This window comes from Myotis lucifugus, unplaced genomic scaffold (genome assembly GCF_000147115.1).
Source record: "Myotis lucifugus unplaced genomic scaffold, Myoluc2.0 scaffold_300, whole genome shotgun sequence".
In the NCBI taxonomy this organism is placed as follows: domain Eukaryota; kingdom Metazoa; phylum Chordata; class Mammalia; order Chiroptera; family Vespertilionidae; genus Myotis; species Myotis lucifugus.
In genome coordinates, this window is record NW_005871348.1 from 844,831 (window position 1) to 864,884 (window position 20,054).

At 39.5% G+C, this 20,054-nt stretch overlaps 2 protein-coding genes across 8 annotated transcripts in view; one reads left to right on the plus strand and one right to left on the minus strand.

The window, feature by feature from the left end:
* Positions 1 to 1,969: 1,969 nt before the first annotated feature.
* Positions 1,970 to 9,869, minus strand: IL5 (interleukin 5). The gene is made up of 6 exons (XM_023763791.1): positions 9,837 to 9,869; positions 4,297 to 4,400; positions 3,480 to 3,647; positions 3,258 to 3,290; positions 2,365 to 2,493; positions 1,970 to 2,256 (listed from the first exon to the last, which is right to left on the minus strand). Exons 3-6 carry the CDS (start codon positions 3,615 to 3,617, stop codon positions 2,158 to 2,160), a joined length of 399 nt encoding a protein of 132 aa, XP_023619559.1. The 5' UTR covers positions 3,618 to 3,647; positions 4,297 to 4,400; positions 9,837 to 9,869; the 3' UTR covers positions 1,970 to 2,157.
* A 2,247-nt stretch (positions 9,870 to 12,116) lies between these two features.
* RAD50 (RAD50 double strand break repair protein) overlaps positions 12,117 to 20,054 on the plus strand; it is a 71,587-nt gene continuing 63,649 nt past the window's right edge. For 3 of the 7 annotated variants that reach the window (XR_002832004.1, XM_023763782.1, XM_023763783.1), the window contains exons 1-2: positions 12,120 to 12,504; positions 14,319 to 14,402. Coding sequence is in view for 5 of the 7 variants with exons in the window: in XM_023763782.1 (XP_023619550.1) it covers positions 12,376 to 12,504; positions 14,319 to 14,402 (213 nt within the window). In the remaining 2 variants the exon portion in view is untranslated. Of the gene's footprint in view, positions 12,505 to 14,318; positions 14,403 to 20,054 lie in introns of all 7 variants that reach the window. The other 4 variants (XM_006100153.3, XM_023763781.1, XR_002832005.1 and 1 more) reach the window with 3 other exon arrangements.

Genomic DNA, 20,054 nt, shown 5'->3' on the forward strand with positions numbered 1-20,054 from the left:
GCAGCCATCTGTCAGCCACGGAGAGAGGTGCAGAGGAAACCAACGCTGCCAGAACCGTGAGAAAATAAAGCTCTGTTGTTAAAGCCACCCAATCTGTGGGTTTGTCATGGCAGATTACCAAGTGAATACAGTGTGAACTGAACTTCAACCCCGCTAGATTGTCAGCAAAGCAGAACTGGACTGGGCTGGGGGAAATTCTTCCTCGAAGGCCCTGCAGGTTTTGCGGTTTTACAATAGAGGTGAGGGATGGGGTCTTCCCGCGTGAAAGTGGCCAAGTCAGATGGCTCCATCTCAGTGTTTGTTCAGATTTCAGAGGCACCTGAGCCATTTCCTCCTGGGGCATGTTTGCCAGGGCTTGGCTGACCTGGTCTAGGAGCAAATCTTACATTGTAGTGGGAGGAAGGAAGGGAATGAGGCCATTTCCAGGCTTTGAGCATTGATTCCTCTGCTCAGAGGTAGCTAGTCCCATGGAATTTTTTGGCTTCTGTACTTGACTCTGGGAAAAATTGTTTGGAGGAAGATTGCTTCACAAGCACTTGCTCAGGTTGTCTGAGCATCATAGGACGGAAACATCCTGGATTGCAGAGCCAACATGTGAACAGCTGCTCTGAAGGGTTGCTCAGGACCACACCACAGTAGACTCTGTGTGACTAAGAAACAAACTTTGGTTGTGTCCCCCACCACTAGGATTCAGGGATGTCTGTTATTGCAGCATCACCTGGACTATTCAGACTGATACATGTACAGAGATGTATACGATGTACCTGGAAACACTGCAATATAAAAACAAGAACTCCGATAGAGAAATGTTCAAAGTAATGCAGGACACTGAGAAGGGAGCAACTAATACTGCTAGGCTAGGCAGGGAAGGAATCAAGAAGGAAGCATTTGAGCTGGACTGTGAGAGCTCAGGGAGAGGAATGAATGAAAACATCTAGGGGACAATTCCATGTTCCCTGTGTGGGGAAAGACTGATGTACTGAGTCAGTGTGGGCAAAGGCACACAGGTGTGAAAATTCTTGGGGCGTTACGGGAAGAATTAGACCTAGCACTGCCTCTAGAACAGCGGTTCTCAACCTGTGGGTCGCGACCCCTTTGGCGGTCGAATGACCCTTTCACAGGGGTAAGACCATCCTGCATATCAGATATTTACATTATGAATCATAACAGTAGCAACATTACAGTTATGAAGTAGCAACGAAAATAATTTTATGGTTGGGTCACAACATGAGGAACTGTATTTAAAGGGCCAGAAGGTTGAGAACCACTGCTCTAGAATGTCTCCCCAATGAATGTTTTCTGCATAAAACATTTCTTCATGGAACATATCTATCTTTCAATACATTGCTTGTCTACCAGTATTTATATAGGGAAATATTATATGTATGTCCCCAAACTTGATGCATTTTTAACAAAGTGATGGGAGGGAACTCAGCAGAGAAAATTTGTAGGTTCACTCCAAATATAATTGGGAACATAGAAAAGTTCATAGAAGATGATTAGAAAGGCTCTGACGGTCAACTAAGGGGACGTGTAGCATGTTATACAGACAAAGCAGCCACGTTGATGGATTAGTGATCAGAGAGTACTGCTTTAAATATTTTACATCCTTATTTTATCACAGTTTATGGAATAAATAAATAAATAAATACCCCCCCTCCAAAAATTTTACAACCTAACATGTTAGCATCCATGCAGGCCCTCCCTCCACACTCAGCCTGTTCTCACACAGTCTGCACTCACTTCAAGAATAAGACAAAGGCCAACAACAAATTGAACCAAAGTTGTCTATTTTTGTTTTATTGGAACACAGAAATAAATAGTAATTTTCCAAATTCTTAACCATTTCATAAATAATATTAAGTTAACAGACATTTTACAGAATGTTGCATTAAATAAGATAAAAAGTATACATCCATTTTGTTTGGATCGAACTGCAGGAAAATACTTCCCTGATTCCTGTATCTGGAATATATCTAGAACATTTTGTTTTGATGCTTTCTGCCTAGATGAGGTAGTGAAGCAGCAGTATGCCTGAAATGCTGCTACTTTGCCTCAGAAGCTTAATTAAACTGAAGAGGAAGGCCCTGCCCTTGATTGGCCCTCATTCTCGTGGCAATAAAACATCCTTTATCGCTACAACAAGCCAGTTGAGTCTCAACTTTCCATTGTCCACTCAGTGTTTATCACGCCAAGAAATACTTGCAGGTAGTCTAGGAACTTTTTTACTCTCAATCGTTCCCCTTCACACTTTTTCTGTGAAAAAGAACAGACAAGAGGTATTGTAGGAACCTGTCAATTCCTGTAAAAATAGGCACAGCCAGACAAACATGCTTAAGTTTCCACTAAATGTTTTTTACTTACTTTTTCGCCATCTATGTAGTCTTTTATTGAAGACAAGTTCTGGAAGAGTTTTTCCACGGCATCCCCTTCTGCAGTTTGATTCCTCAATGTGTCTACCCCCTGAAAGACTTCTTTAATGCATAGTTGGTACTAAATGAGGAAGATTTTAAAAATATAAGTAATCAAATCAGGCTCTAAAACATTGGTCCAAAAAGCTAGACTTTGTTTTGTGGTGTTTACACGAGTTTCCTTTTCCAAAGAGTTTTTCATTGTTCCTTTTCTAGGTGGAACCAATTCATATTGGGATATAATTTCTAAAAGTAGGTGAGGTTTATTTAATTACTGAGGAGTTTTACAAATGATATAAAGTACTTAACCAAAAATACAATGTTTAAGAAGAATAATGATTGACCTCGTGTCAGAGTTTCCTTTCATAGTTCTAGTTGGTAATTTTGTTCTATTCAGACTAATGAAATCATATATTTTACATTTTAGTATGACCATGACATACTCCAAATGCATACAATTCTGTTACATGTCATGATCACTTTAAAATGTGGAAATGACTGTTAATATAGATCATTCACTGTATATTGTAATGTGTACTGACTAAGATTCTAAAAGTATTACCCTAAGTTGCTAATACTTTCAAAAAGATATTAAAGTGAGGAAAGCAGTAGATTGTCAGAGTTGAATGGAGATGAGGAGGCACCTCTTAACCTGACAACATCCCCAAAGGGCCTTGTTTAATGGATTCTACTAGTTATAAAGTCATTCCTAATATTTATAAGTACACACATTCACATCACACACACAAAAACAAAATATAGAACATAAATAGTTCCAATGATAACTATGGCTTTATAGCCTAAAATATGCAATTCACTTATTCATGCTATCATAATTTAACTTACATTTGTATGTCCTGGAGTAGGAATCATCAGGTTCTGAAAAGGAAAGGAAATACATTCATTTGTAAAGCACTCTAGCATTCACCACTTAATAAAATGATTGTGAAATGGTTACCCATCATCTATTGCTAACACTCATAATTTCATTAACAGATCTTTAAAAGTTAACCGCACGAATGATTACCGATGCCTTTTAAAGACTGTAGGACTCAAAAAGAACATTACCCCTTCGCCTATCAGCAGAGTCCGATGAGTGGAGAGCAGTGTCAAGGTCTCTGCCACCAGTCTCTTCAAGGGACTTTCTAAGGCAATGGCACCAACGTCGGCAGCTCCGAGAGCCAGGAAAGTCAAAAGCAGAAGCATTCTCGTGGCTCTGAAATGTTCAGCGATTGCCTTTGGCAAAGAAAGTGCATTGTACAAGATTGTATCCCCAACCAATTTATTCTCTCTCTTTGAGGAAATGAATAATTTCCAACAATCAGATAGAGACTGTCTAATAATGGCATGTTGTGAAACCAATGTTTCCAATGCCTTGTGTCTTAAAAAAACAAGTTTACTTTTATCTTTTAATAATAAAAATCCCTGTTTTTCCCCCTTCAAAAACATTTTCTAGTATAAAAGAAAATCTCTGGGTTGATACATCACTGCCCCACATTTGCATTTCTTAAACACTGATGATGAATTTTCTCTTAAAAGATATATATATAAAAAAGAGAAGTATGACACAAACCACAACATCGAATTTTAGGCTAAAATACACAAATATTGGGAACTGTCTTTCCCCCTCCCCTGCCGAGGTCTACTGAATTCTATCACAGTTGTTGCTAGATTGACTTGCCTTACACGGAATTGAAAATACGGGTGGGAAGATGGTGATTAGGGCAGAGATCATCAAAACGGACTGAACTGGCTCAAGTTGTGTTCACTGGGGTGCTGTGAGGACCCTTTGTGTCGCCAGTGACCAAAAACCAAACCCAAACTGGTTGAAGCCAAACAGGGAATTTATTAGCTCGTATCACCAAATGGTCCAGTGTGGAGGCACCTTTATATTTTGCTGGCCTCAGTGGCTCTTCTTGACTCCCTTCTCAGACAGCTCTCCGACTGTGGTCCCAAGACGATGTCAGAACTCCCGGATCTATGTGAATCCTGTTCTTGAGAAGCAGGAGAAAGCAAATTGTGCTTTTCTGATTGCTCAGTCCAAAGTTCTAGCATTCAGCCTCCTTGTGACAAGGGAGCACATACATGTTCACCCTTGCACGGTGGCCAGGGGTACGGGATATACTGATTGTCTCTCTCTGGAACTGGCAGTGGGCTTCATCCCACCCAAATGGCACACCTAAGAAATTGGGGGTCCTGGGTAGTAGTAAGAGGGATGTGGATGCTGGGAAGTTAACCAGTAAGTATCCATCACAACCACATAATATACAGGCATGGCCTCTCCTTCACGTCCGACAGGGTGGGGATGTCCTTTCGCACCCTGGGTGGGCCAGGTCTGATCAGAGGACTCAGCTGTTGTGTTCCTTAGGCTCAGACCTGTAATCCCAGAAGGGAGCTTATTAGCTTCCTACTCAACCACACACTTCCTTCCTCCCAGGCCTGAGCACACATAATGGAGCTGTAAGCCACTTGCTTTCAATGGAGGTTTTCAGTCAGTGTCCCAGAGTGGGTCTGTGTTGGTGCCTAGAAGCCGGACTTTAGAACGAACTATCTTGAGCATCTAGGGCAGATGGTACCAAACGCAAATGGCTATGTAGAACCCTTTCCCAAAGCTGGATAGAGTTCTGTAGGAGAAACAGAGGCAGCTGGGGGGTAGACAAGCCTTTTACATGCCTATAATCAGAGCTCTGCCCAGGTAGGTTAAAAGTGGTGTCGGACTTCGGGGGCAGCTTTCTGTAGCGTGTCTGGTTTTGTTTGTGCGGAAGTTTGGGACTCTTGGCATACACGTCTGATTTGAACACTTGAAAGGCCTTGGGGCTATGGTAGCTGCAGCATGTATGACCTGTCTACAGGTGGCAGGTGCTACACAGCTCCAGCTGATTGATGCCATGTGACACCCGAGGCCTTATGTTGCCAGATCATCAACTTTTTCAAAAAAGCCAGAAATCCTGATTATTATGTATAATCTCTTGATTTTTAAATGTTGGCAAGTCATATTTTCAAAAACCATAAAGTGTGTCATTTTGTAGCCTCTGACTTACAGTATAGTTGTTGGATCCCTATTGGAGGGCTAGTTGTTATTATTTTGCTAATCCTCACCCAAGGATATTTTTCCATTGATTTAAAAAAAATATTTTTATTGATTTCAGAGAGGAAGGGAGAGGGAGAGAGAGAGAGAGAAACATCAATGATGAGAGAGAATTATTGACCACCTGTCTCCTGCATGCCCACTCTGAGTATTAGGCCTGCAACTTAATCTCTTCAACTTGATCTCTTCATTCTCAAGGACCAGCCTATTGTAGGCACTCAATTAATGCTTGTTGAATAAATAATGTGCCCTGACTGGGGATTGAACCCTGACCTCTTGGTTCATAGGTCAACACTCAACCACTGAGCCATGCCAGTTGGGCTCCACTGACTTTTAGAGAGAGTGGCAGGGAGGGGGAGAGGCAGTCAGGGCATGAATGGAAGGCAACCTATCGATGTTTCTCCCTCACATCAATGTTTCTCCCCCCCCCCCATCAATAATCATATTCTTGGGTGAAGATTAAAAAAATAACATTGCATGTTGAAAAAAGTTAATAGTTGTTTTTTACTATTATTATGAAAGAGACTTTGTATCCCATAAATGTCATAGACTTGGGACCTTTGCCTTCACCACTAGATTGTGAGCTCCTTAAGAATAAGGATTTTATTTGATTGATCTCTTCATTGTCAAGGACCAGCCTATTGTAGGCACTCAATTAATGCTTGTTGACTAAATAACTGAATGAATAAGCAGGCACTTGGTTGTATTAGTTGAACAAATTAATATGTATACTGTGGAAATTCAAGGAGTCTGAAGGTCTCCTAATGAAAAGATAGAGCAAAACTTTAAGGTTAAGCTAGAGACCAAGCCAATATGAACTACCATGGCATTAAAAAAAAATCCACATTATTTTAGGAGAACAGAAAGAAATTAGCAACCAGTATGCAGAATTAAGAATTATGAGTAATTATATCATTTAGAAAAAAGATGTTGAATAGTGTTGAAAAGGTGTATTAGTAACATCCATCCTTTTGCCCTAAAACCTTCCAAATTGGCAACCTATTTTTTAAAATTGATACCTGTGGTTTTTACTAACTGTGTAGTCACTTAAGGTTAAATGACTTTTCTATGAACTGATTTTAATCAACCTACTGGGCATGATGCCACAAAATTTTCTTGGTGACTAAATGTAAAATGATAATATCTCTTTTTTCTTTTTATTTTAATCTAACCTCCATCTTTTCAATCCTCAAGCATATGTTTAAAATAAATTTTTATTGAATAAATAACATTAGAGGAAAATAACACAGAACTTCTTCCTCTTGACCTAGCAACTTTCAGTGTTTTTGATGACTTCTTCCAATCTTTACTAACACATAGATAGCTTTACAGAGTTGTAAACCAATGAATATATGCAATCTGTGTTTATCTTTTTTGCTTAATTCTTCACGTATCTATTTGTTTATTTTAAAGGTTACCTGCTATTAGATGAAACTGATGTATCATAATTTATTTCACCATTTGGGTTGTTTCCAGCATTCCACAATTTTATCATTTCTAAAATACTGTATAATTTCTAAATATTTCCTTATGCTAAGGAACTTGTGTAATAATTTTTTAGTTTTTGTTACATTTTACCAGATCACTGCTCTGAAAATATTCAATGCACAAAAAATAAATCTCTTATATTTTAACAGTGTTTTGCAACTTATAAAGTACTTTCTAAAAAGTCCATTGTATCATTTCTAAAATATATCCTTATGTTAAGGAAGTTGTGTGATAAATTTTTTAGCTTTTATTACATTTTATAAGATCACTCCTCTGAAACTATTCAATGCACAAAAAATAAATCTCATATTTTTACAGTGTTTTGCAACTTATAACGCACTTTCAAAAAATAACTTTGTTTAATCCTGATATCAGCACTGTGGGATAGATTTATTTCCCTGAAGTCTCTTTAGTGATAGTGTTTAATAGTTTTACTAATGGAATGAGTGAAATGAACCCAGAAGGAAGGTATAATGCCAGAAGCGGTGATAATCAAAGAGATTGACAAATAAGTTGGTAAACCTAAATAAATAATGCTGGTTAAAAACTATTTATTTGGGGGGTTTCAAGGCAATGAGGAACAGACACTAAACAATGATCATGTAGGAGATAGAAAGAGTGATAAGAGTTGGTGCATTTTATGGTCTTGTATTGTTTGGGAGGATGCTAAAGATACTAACTTTAGACGTCAAAATAGGCATGTAAAGTTTTTAAGAGTAGCCGCTAAAATAACAGAAATTGAGTGTATAAGTCCCAAACCAGTGGACTAAACCATGGGAATAAAGGAAGCTTAATCAATCCAGAAACTAGGAAAGGAGAAAAAGTAAAGAAAAAGATATGAGAAATATATCCAAATTTATCAGAAACGATAGTAATTGAAAAATAGATTAAACTCACCTATTAAAAGGAAGATACTATAAAATTATATTAAAATCATTTCAGCTATTTTCAAGAGATACACTTCATGAAAAATGACATTAAAAGGTTGAAAATCATGCCAGGCTGGTGTGGTTCAGTGGTTGCGCATCTACCTATGAACCAGGAGGGACATATGTCCAGGTTTCGGGCTCAATCCCCCTGTGGGGTGTGCAAGAGGCAGCCGATCAATGATTCTTTCTCATCATTGATGTTTCTATCTCTCTCTCCCTCTTCCTTCCTCTCTGAAATCAATAAAAAAAATATATTTTTAAAAGGTTGAAAATCAAGGGATAAAAAATAGACTGATCAAGTACTAATAAATAAAGCTGATACAGTAATACCAACACTAGAAAAATAATTTATATAAGAAAGTATTATAAGGATAAAGAGATTCACTAGCTGGTATAAGATAATATCTCATGGTAGTTTAATTTCCATTTCATTGAGTATGCTATAAGTGAAACCAAACATTTTTCAATAGTTTACTGAGAACTGAGAACCTGACTGATTTGCCTTTTTAGTTATTTTTATTTTAAGGAGTAATCATTTTTATTGCAAATCTTTTCCACCTTCCTCCTAGAGTTATCTTAGTTTTAGAGTTTCCTATTGTTACAAAGTTGAAAATTTTTGTAATGGAATTTACCTTCTCATATCCATTTTTTTCCCTTTAACTCATAACTTTTCTTCTGAAGTATTTTAAATGACAGAAAGCATGACACTATCATTAACACTTCCATATGTACCTCAAAAAATGATCGTTTTTTTACATAGCAAAATATTATCACACCTAATATAATGAAATTAATAATTCTTTTTAGCATTTAATTTGCAGTCTACATTCAGAAAAAGTTTCCCCATGTATCCCCCAAATTCCCTTCACATCTCTATGTCCAAATCAGGATCAACTCCAGGACCACGTGCTGAATATGGGTAACATGCAACTCAAGTCTTTTCATTTGCAACAGTCCTTAAAAAACAAACAAACAAACAAAAAACAAAACCAGCCTTTTAAAATGTCCTTGTTTTAATGACAAAGAGAACCAGGGCTAGTGTTTTGCAGTACATCCAGGTTTACCTCTTTCATCCTTGTGTATTATTAGGTTAATCCTTAATTCCTGTGAACTAGAAGTTAAATTTAAAGTTGTGGTTAAAGTTTAACCTTTGAAAAAAACTGCGTAAGAGGTGATGTTGGATACTTCATATTAAGATTTCAGGAGGAGACAATGTCTGGTTGCCCCAGTCATTACTAATTTCTTGTGCTACTTTGAGTATAAAATTCTGCTTTAAAAGTGAGGGTAAAAAAAAAGGGGGGGGAGGGTAATTATATTTCTGGATTTTTTTTTTATTGTTTTCAGAAATATCTAGCTCTTCATCAACCTAGAACTTAAGAGTGGTAAGTAAAATATAGATTTGCTTTTTTCTTCTTACTGGCATCCAAGTATTTGTCTTCAAGGATGGGGAGTGTCTGTCCCATGGGCCATATAAGGCCCTCGCAATCATTTGGTTTGGCCCTGCCAAGGCATTAGGGGTAAGTTAATTAAATGTTTGACCAAATATAGCAGGCTAATTCTTAATTTTATAATTTTGTATGACCCTCGAATGATGTTATAAATATCCAAATGGCCATTGGCAGAAAAAAGGTTCCCCACTCCTGAAAATTGGTGGGGGGCGTTGGGGGGGGAGTGGTCTTGGTGGTTACACATCTGTTTACATTTGTCAAAACTCATGGAACCGTATGCTGGAAAGAGTAAATTTTACTGTAAGTTATGCTTCAGTAAACCTGATTTTTTAAAAATGAGCTTTCATTATTTTAATACTGGGCAAGAGCATAAATCAGACTTCCTAGTTTCTTCACTGTTTATATGTTTTGAGTCCTACTATGAGAATCTCCTTTCAACCACAGAAAATAGGTATGAAAATAATGAACTCACCAGTAAAGTTCACTTCGAATAGTCTTCGGAGGTGCTAAACTTTCATTACTTTAGCGTCTCCTAGTAACTGTTAGGTAGTGAGTAAAAAGAAAACATTAAAAAGTAAAAACTCTTTTTCTAAATAAAAAAAGGCTTTAATCTAGTGTCATTGTTTTATCACATTTGGTAATAAGGCATTATTGTATAATTTCAATCTGTTTTGTTCCATTGGTAATTTAAGATATGTACTGTAATAACTGACCCTTTCATGTTTTCACACTTGGTACTTGAAGACACTATTTACTGGCCTTCCCCACTTGCATCTTTGATGTATTTTTTAGTTAATGTATTAAGTTCTGTAAGTGATTGTCTTGGGACTATGTGATTAGAGTGTTTCCTATGCTTTTCTAGCTCAGTAGTCCAAAGTATTTACTTTGATTTTAATGTCTTCCATTACTGTTTTTGTAATTTTGTCTATACATCCTTGCATATGATCCCTCAAGGTGGTTTCCAAAAAGCAATATTCTCATTTTTAAATTTGATTTTTAGAGAGAGAGGAAGGCAAAGAGAGAAATATCAACTTGTTGTTCCACTTATTTATGCATTCATTGGTTGCTTTTTTTTTTAAGAGCATTTGCGGGAAGTTTTAATTCATTACCTTTTTAAAAAAATATATATTTTATTGATCTTTTACAGAGAGGAAGGGAGAGGGATAGAGTTAGAAACATCGATCAGCCACCTCCTGCACACTCCCTACTGGGTATGTGCCCGCAACCAAGGTACATGCCCTTGACCGGAATCGAACCTGGGACCCTTGAGTACGCAGGCTGATGCTCTATCCACTGAGCAAAACCGGTTAGGGCATCATTGGTTGCTTCTTGTATGTGCCCTGACCAGAGATGGGACCTGCAACCTTAGCATACTGGGACAATATTCTAATCAACTGAGCTACCAAGCCAGGGCCACAATTTTCTTATTTTTGAGAAAGGTAATTCCTCTTTCCCTTATTTTACTTTAAATTTCTTGAAACATAAAAGTTGTACATACTTCATGTATACAATGTGATGACTCTGGAGGTAAGTCTACTCCGTCAATGCCACTAGTGCACCTATCACCTCCAAGTTCCCTCCCACCTTCTCTATTATTTTTTTGGTAAGAACACGTAAGATCTACCGTTAGCAAAATTGTAATTATACAATATAGTACTCTTAACTGTAAGCACTATGGTATATAGATCTCTTACTATTCATCTTGCATAACCGAAACTTCCTTTTTTAAAAGGTGTCTATTCCTATCTTGTGTAAATATTTCCTTCACATCATATGCCAGAGCGTTTGACTTTTAGTCTTAAACACCTCTTTACACTCTTACAAATTACTGATTACTGAGGACCCCAAAGAGCTTCAACATTTTATTTTTATTAAAATAGTCGGTATACAGTATTATATAGGTTTGAGGTGTACAACACAGTGATTCGACATTTATATACCCTATGATCGCCACTCGAAATCTAGTAACATTCCACTGGTCACCATTGCGATGGCGTCACCACACGTCATGTGATCACCAGAAAAAACTACATTAGTGAGCGAATGAGAGTAGAAAAGGTAAATAATAGCTACTTTTAGAAAAATAGTGGCTTTTTTTGTGAGAGAGAATTATTGATGAGAGAGAATTATTGATCGGCTGCCTCCTCCAGACCCCCACTGGGGATCAAGCCCGCAACCCCTGCATGTGCCCTTGACCTGAACCCAACCGATGCCCTATCCAGCGGTTCTCAACCTGTGGGTCACGACCCCTTTGGCGGTCGAAGGACCCTTTCACAGGGGTCGCCTAAGACCATCCTGCATATCAGATATTTACATTATGATTCACAACAGTAGCAACATTACAGTTATGAAGCAGCAACGAAAATAACTTTATGGTTGGGTCACAACACGAGGAACTGTATTTAAAGGGCCAGAAGGTTGAGAACCACTGCCACTGAACCAAACCAGCGAGGGCTAGGAAAATAGTTTTGACGTTAGCAAACACCGCACTCTCCTCCACTCCCGGGATCCCACTTTGAGAACCGTGGTGGTTCGCTGCAAGTCTTCGTCTCCCCTTAGAGTTAGTGCCTCTCCATTCGGCCAGGACCGCCAGCAGGAATCAGGGAGCCGGAACCGCCGCCACCGGAAACACACAGCATCCAACGCTCTAGGTCCGCGCGGCTCCCAGAAGCCGGCGCTGCGCACGCACGCAGGGCGGGCCCCGCGTTCCCAGCGTGCCCCGGGCCTGCGGCGTAAAGGCGCGTACGCCGCAGCCGCTCACGTGACCCGCGGGGCAGCAGAGGCGGGAATCTGTGAGTGGGCACGGTCGCGGGGTCCCGTGGCCCGTGTTTTGTGTCTCCCGCGGGCATCCCTGGGCGGCTCTGGCCCCCCAGCCGGGAAGAAGGCAGGTGTGGGAGGAAGGGTTCCAGCCAGAGCCTTCGCTCCCAGCGGGAGCCTACCGGCCCGCGTTCGCCGCGCTGCTGCCTCACCGCTCAGTCTTGCTGGTGTTGAAATAAGAAACATTTACAAACATGTCCCGGATCGAAAAGATGAGCATTATGGGCGTGCGGAGTTTTGGAATAGAGGACAAAGATAAGCAAATTATCACTTTCTTCAGTCCCCTCACAATTTTGGTTGGACCCAATGGGGCAGGGAAGACGGTAAGTGCGGAGTAGCCCCCTTCAGGTCACGGGTCAAGGACCCGAGGCATCAAATACCCGGGGAGCAGGATGCTGAGGAGGAACGAGAGGCGCCCCTGTTTCTGGGGCCCCAGGAAGTGCCTGTTCTCTCCCCCGGTGACTTCCCGGCCCCGGGGCGTGGTCAGCGAGTGCAGGAGTCGCCCAGGCCCAGCACCCGAGGGTGTCCAGGCCCGTGGGCAGGTTCACCGGGAAACCCCACGGGCCGAGAGCCTGTCCCGCAAGAATCCTTGTCTGTATCGGTGCTTTTCAACACCTTGCTCCCAAGCATAGCACTCACTTCTTGGTAGTTCTCTCAATACAGGAACTTCATAAAAGGTTATGAAATAGTAATATGTGAGTTTACAAGTATGCCAACTGTTTAAGTATAATTAATAAAAAATAAATGGCTTAATTTTAAAATGAAACATGCAGTGAGGCTTAAATTGGAAAACTGCAGGCATACCTCGTTTTACTCTGCGTGGTTTATTGCTCTTAACAGGTGCTGCGTGTTTTTTGTGTTTGTTTTTTTAAATAAACTTAAGGCAAACCCAGCAAAAAAAAAAAAAAAAAAAAATGACTTGCTCTATTGCAGTGGTCTGGAACCAAACCCGCAATATCTTCGGGCATGCCTGTATTTTGTTGTGGGATGCTCTTCCCTAGTCAAAAAGTTGGAGCACAACTTACTTACTGTGGTTTTTTAAAACGGGGAATATTTAGGAATTTAGGTTAGGCCCCGCAATGGCAAGCAGTTATGGAAAAAGGATAGCCAAAAGGCTGGATTGTGTTCTGGAAGGGTGGCTTGAGAAAACACAAGGAGTGTAACAGGGAGACGAGTAACTGAAGTTTTGTTAAAAGCGTAGAGGAAGAGATAAGGTTTAGTGCTGAGAACTGAATGTCTGCCTCCTGTCTACTTTTATGCAAAAATGTTGTATTTATTGCATGCCTTTTAGGTAGCTAGCATTGTGTTAAGTGATCTACTGTAAAGGAGACTAGTATAGTGTTTATGAGCACTGGCTGTGCAAGAGTGACCTAAATGTTCTATGCCTTAGTTTTCTCATTTGTAAAATGGAGATAAAAGGTAGTTTCTAGAGCCTAGGATTAATGTGAGAATTAAAAGGTTACTCTATGTAAAAGTGGTTAATTCAATACCTGGCACATAGTAAGGTCTGTGTAACAGCCATTGGTTTTGGTGGTGTTGTTTTTTACTTTTTTAAAAATTTCAGTTTTATCAAGGTATAATTCACATAAAATTGTAAGATATTTATAACCCAGGCATGTGCCCTTGACCAGAATCGAACCCGGGACCTTTCAGTCCACAGGCCGACACTCTATCCACTGAGCCAAACCGGCTAGGGCTATTATACTTCCTTAATTGTGTAGTTTTTCTATGAACTTACAACAATTATTCTTTAATACTTAATCATACCTCTGTTGCAGGTTTTATGTCTGATTGTATCTGATTGTATCCTTTATAGTCTCTAAGGCAGTGGTTCTCAACCTTCCTAATGCCGCGACCCTTTAATACAGTTCCTCATGTTGTGGTGACCCCCAATTTCATTGTTACAAATTGAACATAATTAAAGCATAGTGATTAATCACAAAAACAATATGTAATTATATATGTGTTTTCCGATGGTCTTAGGCGACCCCTGTGAAAGGGTCGTTCGACCCCAAAGGATTCTCGACCCACAGGTTGAGAACCGCTGCTCTATGGTAAATAATATTTTTATAATGAATATTGTATGATTAACTTCTGTGGCTCTCTTATGGCTAAATGTAATTTTCTCTTTCTTTAGACCATTATTGAATGTTTAAAATATATTTGTACTGGAGATTTCCCTCCTGGAACCAAAGGAAATACATTTGTTCATGATCCCAAGGTAATGGTGCTAGTAAAATTTTGTACTTTTAAACTAAATTGTTTATAATTATAAAAGTGATAACAGCTTATTGTAGAAACCTAGCAATGGCAAAGTATAAAGAGATAGGAATGTCACCCACACACAGTCTTAGCACCCAATGAAAACCATTGTTGACATTTTCATGTATTTTCTTCTCCTTTACATACTGTTTAACATAGCTGAAGACATACTCGAATTTTGTATTCTGAGGGGTTTTTTTCCACTTAACATCATAAAGTCCCATGTCATTAAAAAATTAAGTTCTTAATCTAGGTGTTTGGTATATGGGTGTTCTTTGTAATCTTTATGCTTTTTTATAATGTCTGAAATATTTCTCCATAAAACGTAACATTTGTGAATGTTTTTAATAATTGCATAATTTTCTTACATTGCTTTTAGTTTTTCATTAAAATGTACCATGACGAAAGTCTTTGCCTGAATCTTTGAATTATGGTGTTTATACTATTGGTGTTTGTCAAGGACATAGAATTTTCTGTACATATTTGGCCTGTAGGTTTTTCTTATTGCATATATAGGTGCCTCTCTCAATATCTACCCCTCACAAGAGTTTGTTGTATATTTATTCCAGGCTTTTTTTTGTGTTTATGAAAACATATTTGTGTGCATATATAAATATACTCACATATGTATTTTAACACATGGATAGAATTTTATTATGCCATTTTACAAATCAAATAATTATTTAGTGACCTACTATATATCTGTTTATATACATACTAGAGGCCCAGTGCACGGCCAGGGGAGGGGCCGAGGGAGGTTGGCTGGCTGCCCCAATCGGGGAGATGGGGCTAGCCGACCAAGGGGAGGGGCCACGGGAGGTTGGCCGGCCTGGGAGGTTGGCTGTGGGAGCGCACTGACCACCAGAGGACAGCTCCTACATTGAGTGTCTGCCCCCTGGTGGTCAGTGCACATCATAACAACCAGTCGACTGGTTGTTCGGGCACAGGCTTTTATATATATAGATATTCAAGGATGGGCAAAAGTAGGTCTACAGTTATGAGTACACAGAGTTTTTATTAATATTTATTAATTATTGTATTCTTTTCCACCCCTATATATACTCTTATTTCGTTGTTTTACTAAGTTGAATTCTATTGAGTTTATATTCTGTAGTTGATTTAACTGACTCCCAGTTGGTCATTGAAATTTCTACTTTTATATTACTAAAAATAGCTAATAATGAAAGTGTTTATTAATTTTCCACTTAGAAATAGAAATACCATTTAGTACATATACTGAGCCCTCTCTATTCACATTTTCTTCTTAAACCTGTAATCTACCCTCCTTGATTGATGATCTTGCCTTGTATTATATTGAGATAGTAGGAGGAATCAGATGAAAAGTCTCTCATTTTCCAGTCATAAAATATTCCAAACTACTCTGTATATGTACCCATGCTATCTGTTTTCTCTCCTGTATTAAGAGTAAATTGTTTATTATTTTATCTAAAGGTCAGCCAACTCCTCTTGAAGGCTGGATCCAATCTCTCTTGTCATCTCAAGCATTTTGCTTTCCTAGTGTTCCTTCTTGCTCTTTCAGTAGCAATTTCTCCCTCTGTATAGGATCATTCACATCAGCATGCTCTGGTAGCTCCAATCTATAAACAGAAACATTTGTCTTTTTACTCCAAATCACCCCCTTGCTACTACCTCTTCTCTGTTCCAGTTTATAACAAAATTCACAAGAGTTGTATGTACTCATTGTCATCACTTCATTGCTTTCCATTTTCTCCTCAGCCTACTCAGTTTAGATTTTCTTCTTTTTTTCCTCACTGACACTGCTCTTGTAAAGTTACCAGTAATATCTATGTTGCCAGATAAAGTGGTCATTTTCTTTTTCTTTTCCTTTTATTTAAATATATTTTTATTGATTTCAGAGAGGAAGGGAGAGGGAGAGAGTGATGGAACCATCAATGATGAGAGAAAATCATTGATCAGCTGCCTCCTGCATGCCCACATTGGGGACTGAGCCCGCAACCTGGCTGGGAGTTGAACCATGACTTCCTTGTTCATAGGTTGATGCTCAACCACTGAACCACGCCAGCCGGGCTAAAGTGGTCATTTTCTAATTCTTATTAACTTCTCAGCAGATTTGATACAGTTGGTTAATCCATTGATTTTTGGAGAGAGTGGAAGGGAAGGGAGAGACAGAGAGAAATACCAGTGTGAGAGAGACCCATCGATTGGTTGCCTCCCGCACACACCCGAACCAGGGCCAGGCATTGAGCATGCAATCGTGCCCTTGGCTGGAATCAAACCTGGGACCCTTCAGTCCACAGGCTGACACTCTCCACTGAGCCAAACCTAGCCAGGCCGGTTATTCCTTTTTTTTTTTTTTTTTAACATATTTTTATTGATTTCAGAGAGGAAGGGAGAGGGATAGAGAGCTAGAAACATCATTGATGAGAGAGAATCAATAATGGGCTGCCCCCTGCACGCCCCCTACTGTGGATCAAGCCCACAACCCAGGCATGTGCCCTTGGCCAGAATCAAACCCAGAACCCTTCAGTCCACAGGCCAACGCTCTATCCACTGAGCCAAACCAGCTAGGGCTGAAGCTCATTCTTTAAACGAATATAATTAATTTATCTCTAAGCAAAGTGATCAAGAAAAAGACACAAGTTACCAATAATAGGAATGAAAGAGATGACTTCACTGCAGATCTTATAGTCAGTGTATAGGTAATAAGGGAATATTGTTAGCAAACTTATGCCAGTAACTTCAATTACTTAGATGAAACGGAAAAATTCTTTCAAGGACACAAGCTGTCAAAGTTCACTCAATAAGAAATTGATTCAAAGTTAAAAACCTCACAATGAGAACTTACTTCAGGCTCCAGTGGTATCACTGCTAAATTCTACCAAACATTTTAGGAAGCAATAATATTTCTATACAGATCCTTTCAGAAGAGTGAGGGAGAGGAAAATGTCCCAACTCTTTATGAGGGTAGCATTACCCCATACCCAAATCAGACAAAGACACAAGAAAACTAGATGATACCATTCATGAACATAAATATCTCCATAAAATTTTTAGGAAAATATTAGCAAATCAAGTTCAGCAATACGCAAATAAAGATAATATTCCAGGTGTGCTCTCCCTCCAAGGAGCATGCCCGTGCCATTCCCCTTGCCCCTCTTCTCCCCCCTGCTCCCCTGCATGTGTCCCCTAATCTCTAAGGGACTGCATGAGACTTGCAACCAGGGGAGCAATGGGCAGTAGAGCTCTTCTTGGGCTATCTCCTGAACTTGTCTCCAAAGCCCCCTGTTCTCTGACTTCCCAGTGAGCTAAGGCAGCCCAGTCTAGGCTCTCCTGTTGCTTCTATGGCCTTCCTTGTTTCACTCTTCTAAGTATATTTTTGCTGCGGTCAATAAATTTTATGCTTGCTTTTCTAAAAAAAAAAACAACCACAGAGAAAACAAGATAATATTCCGTGACTAAGCAGGGTTTATCTCAGGAATGCAAGTTTTGTTTGACATTTAAAAACCAATTTGTCACATTAACTAAATAAAGAAGAAAAATATAAGCACCAGTAGGTATAAAAACAGCATATAAGTTCAATATTTGTCCAGATAAAAACTCAGCACTGTCTTTTATTCATATATATATATATATATATATATATATATATATTTGATTTTTTACAGAGAGGAAGGGGGAGGGAGAGAGAGTTAGAAACATTGATGAGAGAGAAACATTGATCAGTTGCCTCCTGCACATCTACTGGGGACGTACCCGCAACCAAGGTACATGCCCTTGACCGGAATCGAACCTGGGACCTTTCAGTCCGTAGGCCGATGCTCTATCCACTGAGCCAAACCAGTTAGGGCATCTTTTATTCTTTTTTTTTAAAATATATTTTATTGATTTTTTTTACAGAGAGGAAGGGAGAGGGATAGAGAGTTAGAAACATCGATGAGAGAGAAACATCGACCAGCTGCCTCCTGCACACCTCCCACTGAGGATGTGCTCGCAACCAAGGCACATGCCCTTGACCGGAATCGAACCTGGGACCTTTCAGTCCGCAGGCCGACGCTCTATCCACTGAGCCAAACCGGTCTGGCTAGCATCTTTTATTCTTAAGTAATTCAAACCAAAAGCTAGTAGGTAAGGCTGAGAGAGGAAGGCATCAACAAAAAAATAGCTGTGGCAGCATGGTTAGGAATTGGAGTCCAAGTGAGGAATGAATGAGTCCATCGTTATATATAAAATTAAACTAAAATAGGTGGGGGGAGGATGAAGCCCTTAAGTAGAATCTTAAAATTATTTTCAATTACTGTTGACGTACAATATATTAGTTTCAGGTGTACAACATAGTGATTAGACATACAACTTACAAAGTGATTACCCTGGTAAGTCTAGTACCCATCTGGCACCATACATAGTTATTACAATATCATTGACTATATCCCCATGATATAGTCAATGATACTTCTTTGGCATGCTAAAGCTCTTAAAAGGCAACCAGTAAGAGGTGCACGTGGAGTTTGATAAGGAAAAAGCAAAACAAAATCCTAACAGAATTCATTTACATTCATTAAAAAATGTTCTCTATTCAGCTCAAGTGAGAATAATAATGAGTTGCTAAAATAATACACAATTTGTATTTCTTAATTCCTTCCCATTTTTCACTCATCCCTCAAGCCCTCCTCCCATCTGGTGACTATCAGTTAGTTTTCTGTATCTTTGAGCTCGTTTCTGTTTTGTTCGTTTATTTTATTTTTTTAGATTTCACATATAAATGAAATCATAAGGTATTTGTGGTTCTCTGACTTATTTCACTTAGCATAATACCCTCTAGGTCCATCCATGTTGTTGAAAAAGGTAAGATTTCATTCTCTTTTATGGCTGAGTAATACTCAATTTTTTTTTTTTTTTTGAATTTCCATACTGATTTCTATAGTGGCTGCACCAATTTACATTCCCACCATCAGTGCACGAGGGTCCTCTTTTTTCCACGTCCTTACCAACACTTGTTGCTTGTGATTTATTGATAACATACTTAGACAGGTGTGAGGTGATATCTCATCTTGGTTTTAGTTTACATTTCCCTGATGATTAGTGACGTTGAGCATCTTTTCATATGTCTAATGGCTGTCTGTATGTCATCTTTATAGAAATACTAGAGGCCCAGTGTATGAAATTCATGCATGGGTAGGGTCCCTAGGCTTGGCTAGCGATCAGGACCAATCAGGGCCTTCCAGCTGCTAGCTGGGGCCTTCCTTCCCCAGCTGCCAGCTGCTGGCTGCCAGCTGGGGCCTTCCTTCATTCTGTGCCTCCCCCTGGTGGTCAGTGCACATAATAGCAAGTAATCGAATTCCCGGTTGAACTTGTGAGGGGACACTTTGCATATTAGCCTTTTATATATAGAGAATATATCCTATATAATAAAGAGAGAGTATGCAAATTAACCCTCATGCCCTCACAAGATGGCTACCTACGACCAGGCCAGCAGGGGGGTTAGTGAGGCACGACCAAACAACTGAACAAGCAGGCTGCGTGGGGCAACCAGCTGGCGGGGGGTCCGTGAGGGCTGACCAGGCCGGTGGGGGGGAGACTTGGGGGCGACCAGGCCGGCGGGGGGGCAGTTGAGGGTGACCAGGCCAGCAGA

Excerpts from the sequence above, each read along its gene's own strand:
- IL5 (XM_023763791.1), bottom strand. The coding sequence starts at position 3,617 with ATGCTTCTGCTTTTGACTTTCCTGGCTCTCGGAGCTGCCGACGTTGGT. Across the intron at positions 3,291-3,479 it reads CTCTGCTGATAGGCGAAGGG|AACCTGATGATTCCTACTCC; the intron begins GTAATGTTCTTT and ends TTTCCTTTTCAG. Across the intron at positions 2,257-2,364 it reads ACTACATAGATGGCGAAAAA|AAAAAGTGTGAAGGGGAACG; the intron begins GTAAGTAAAAAA and ends TCTTTTTCACAG.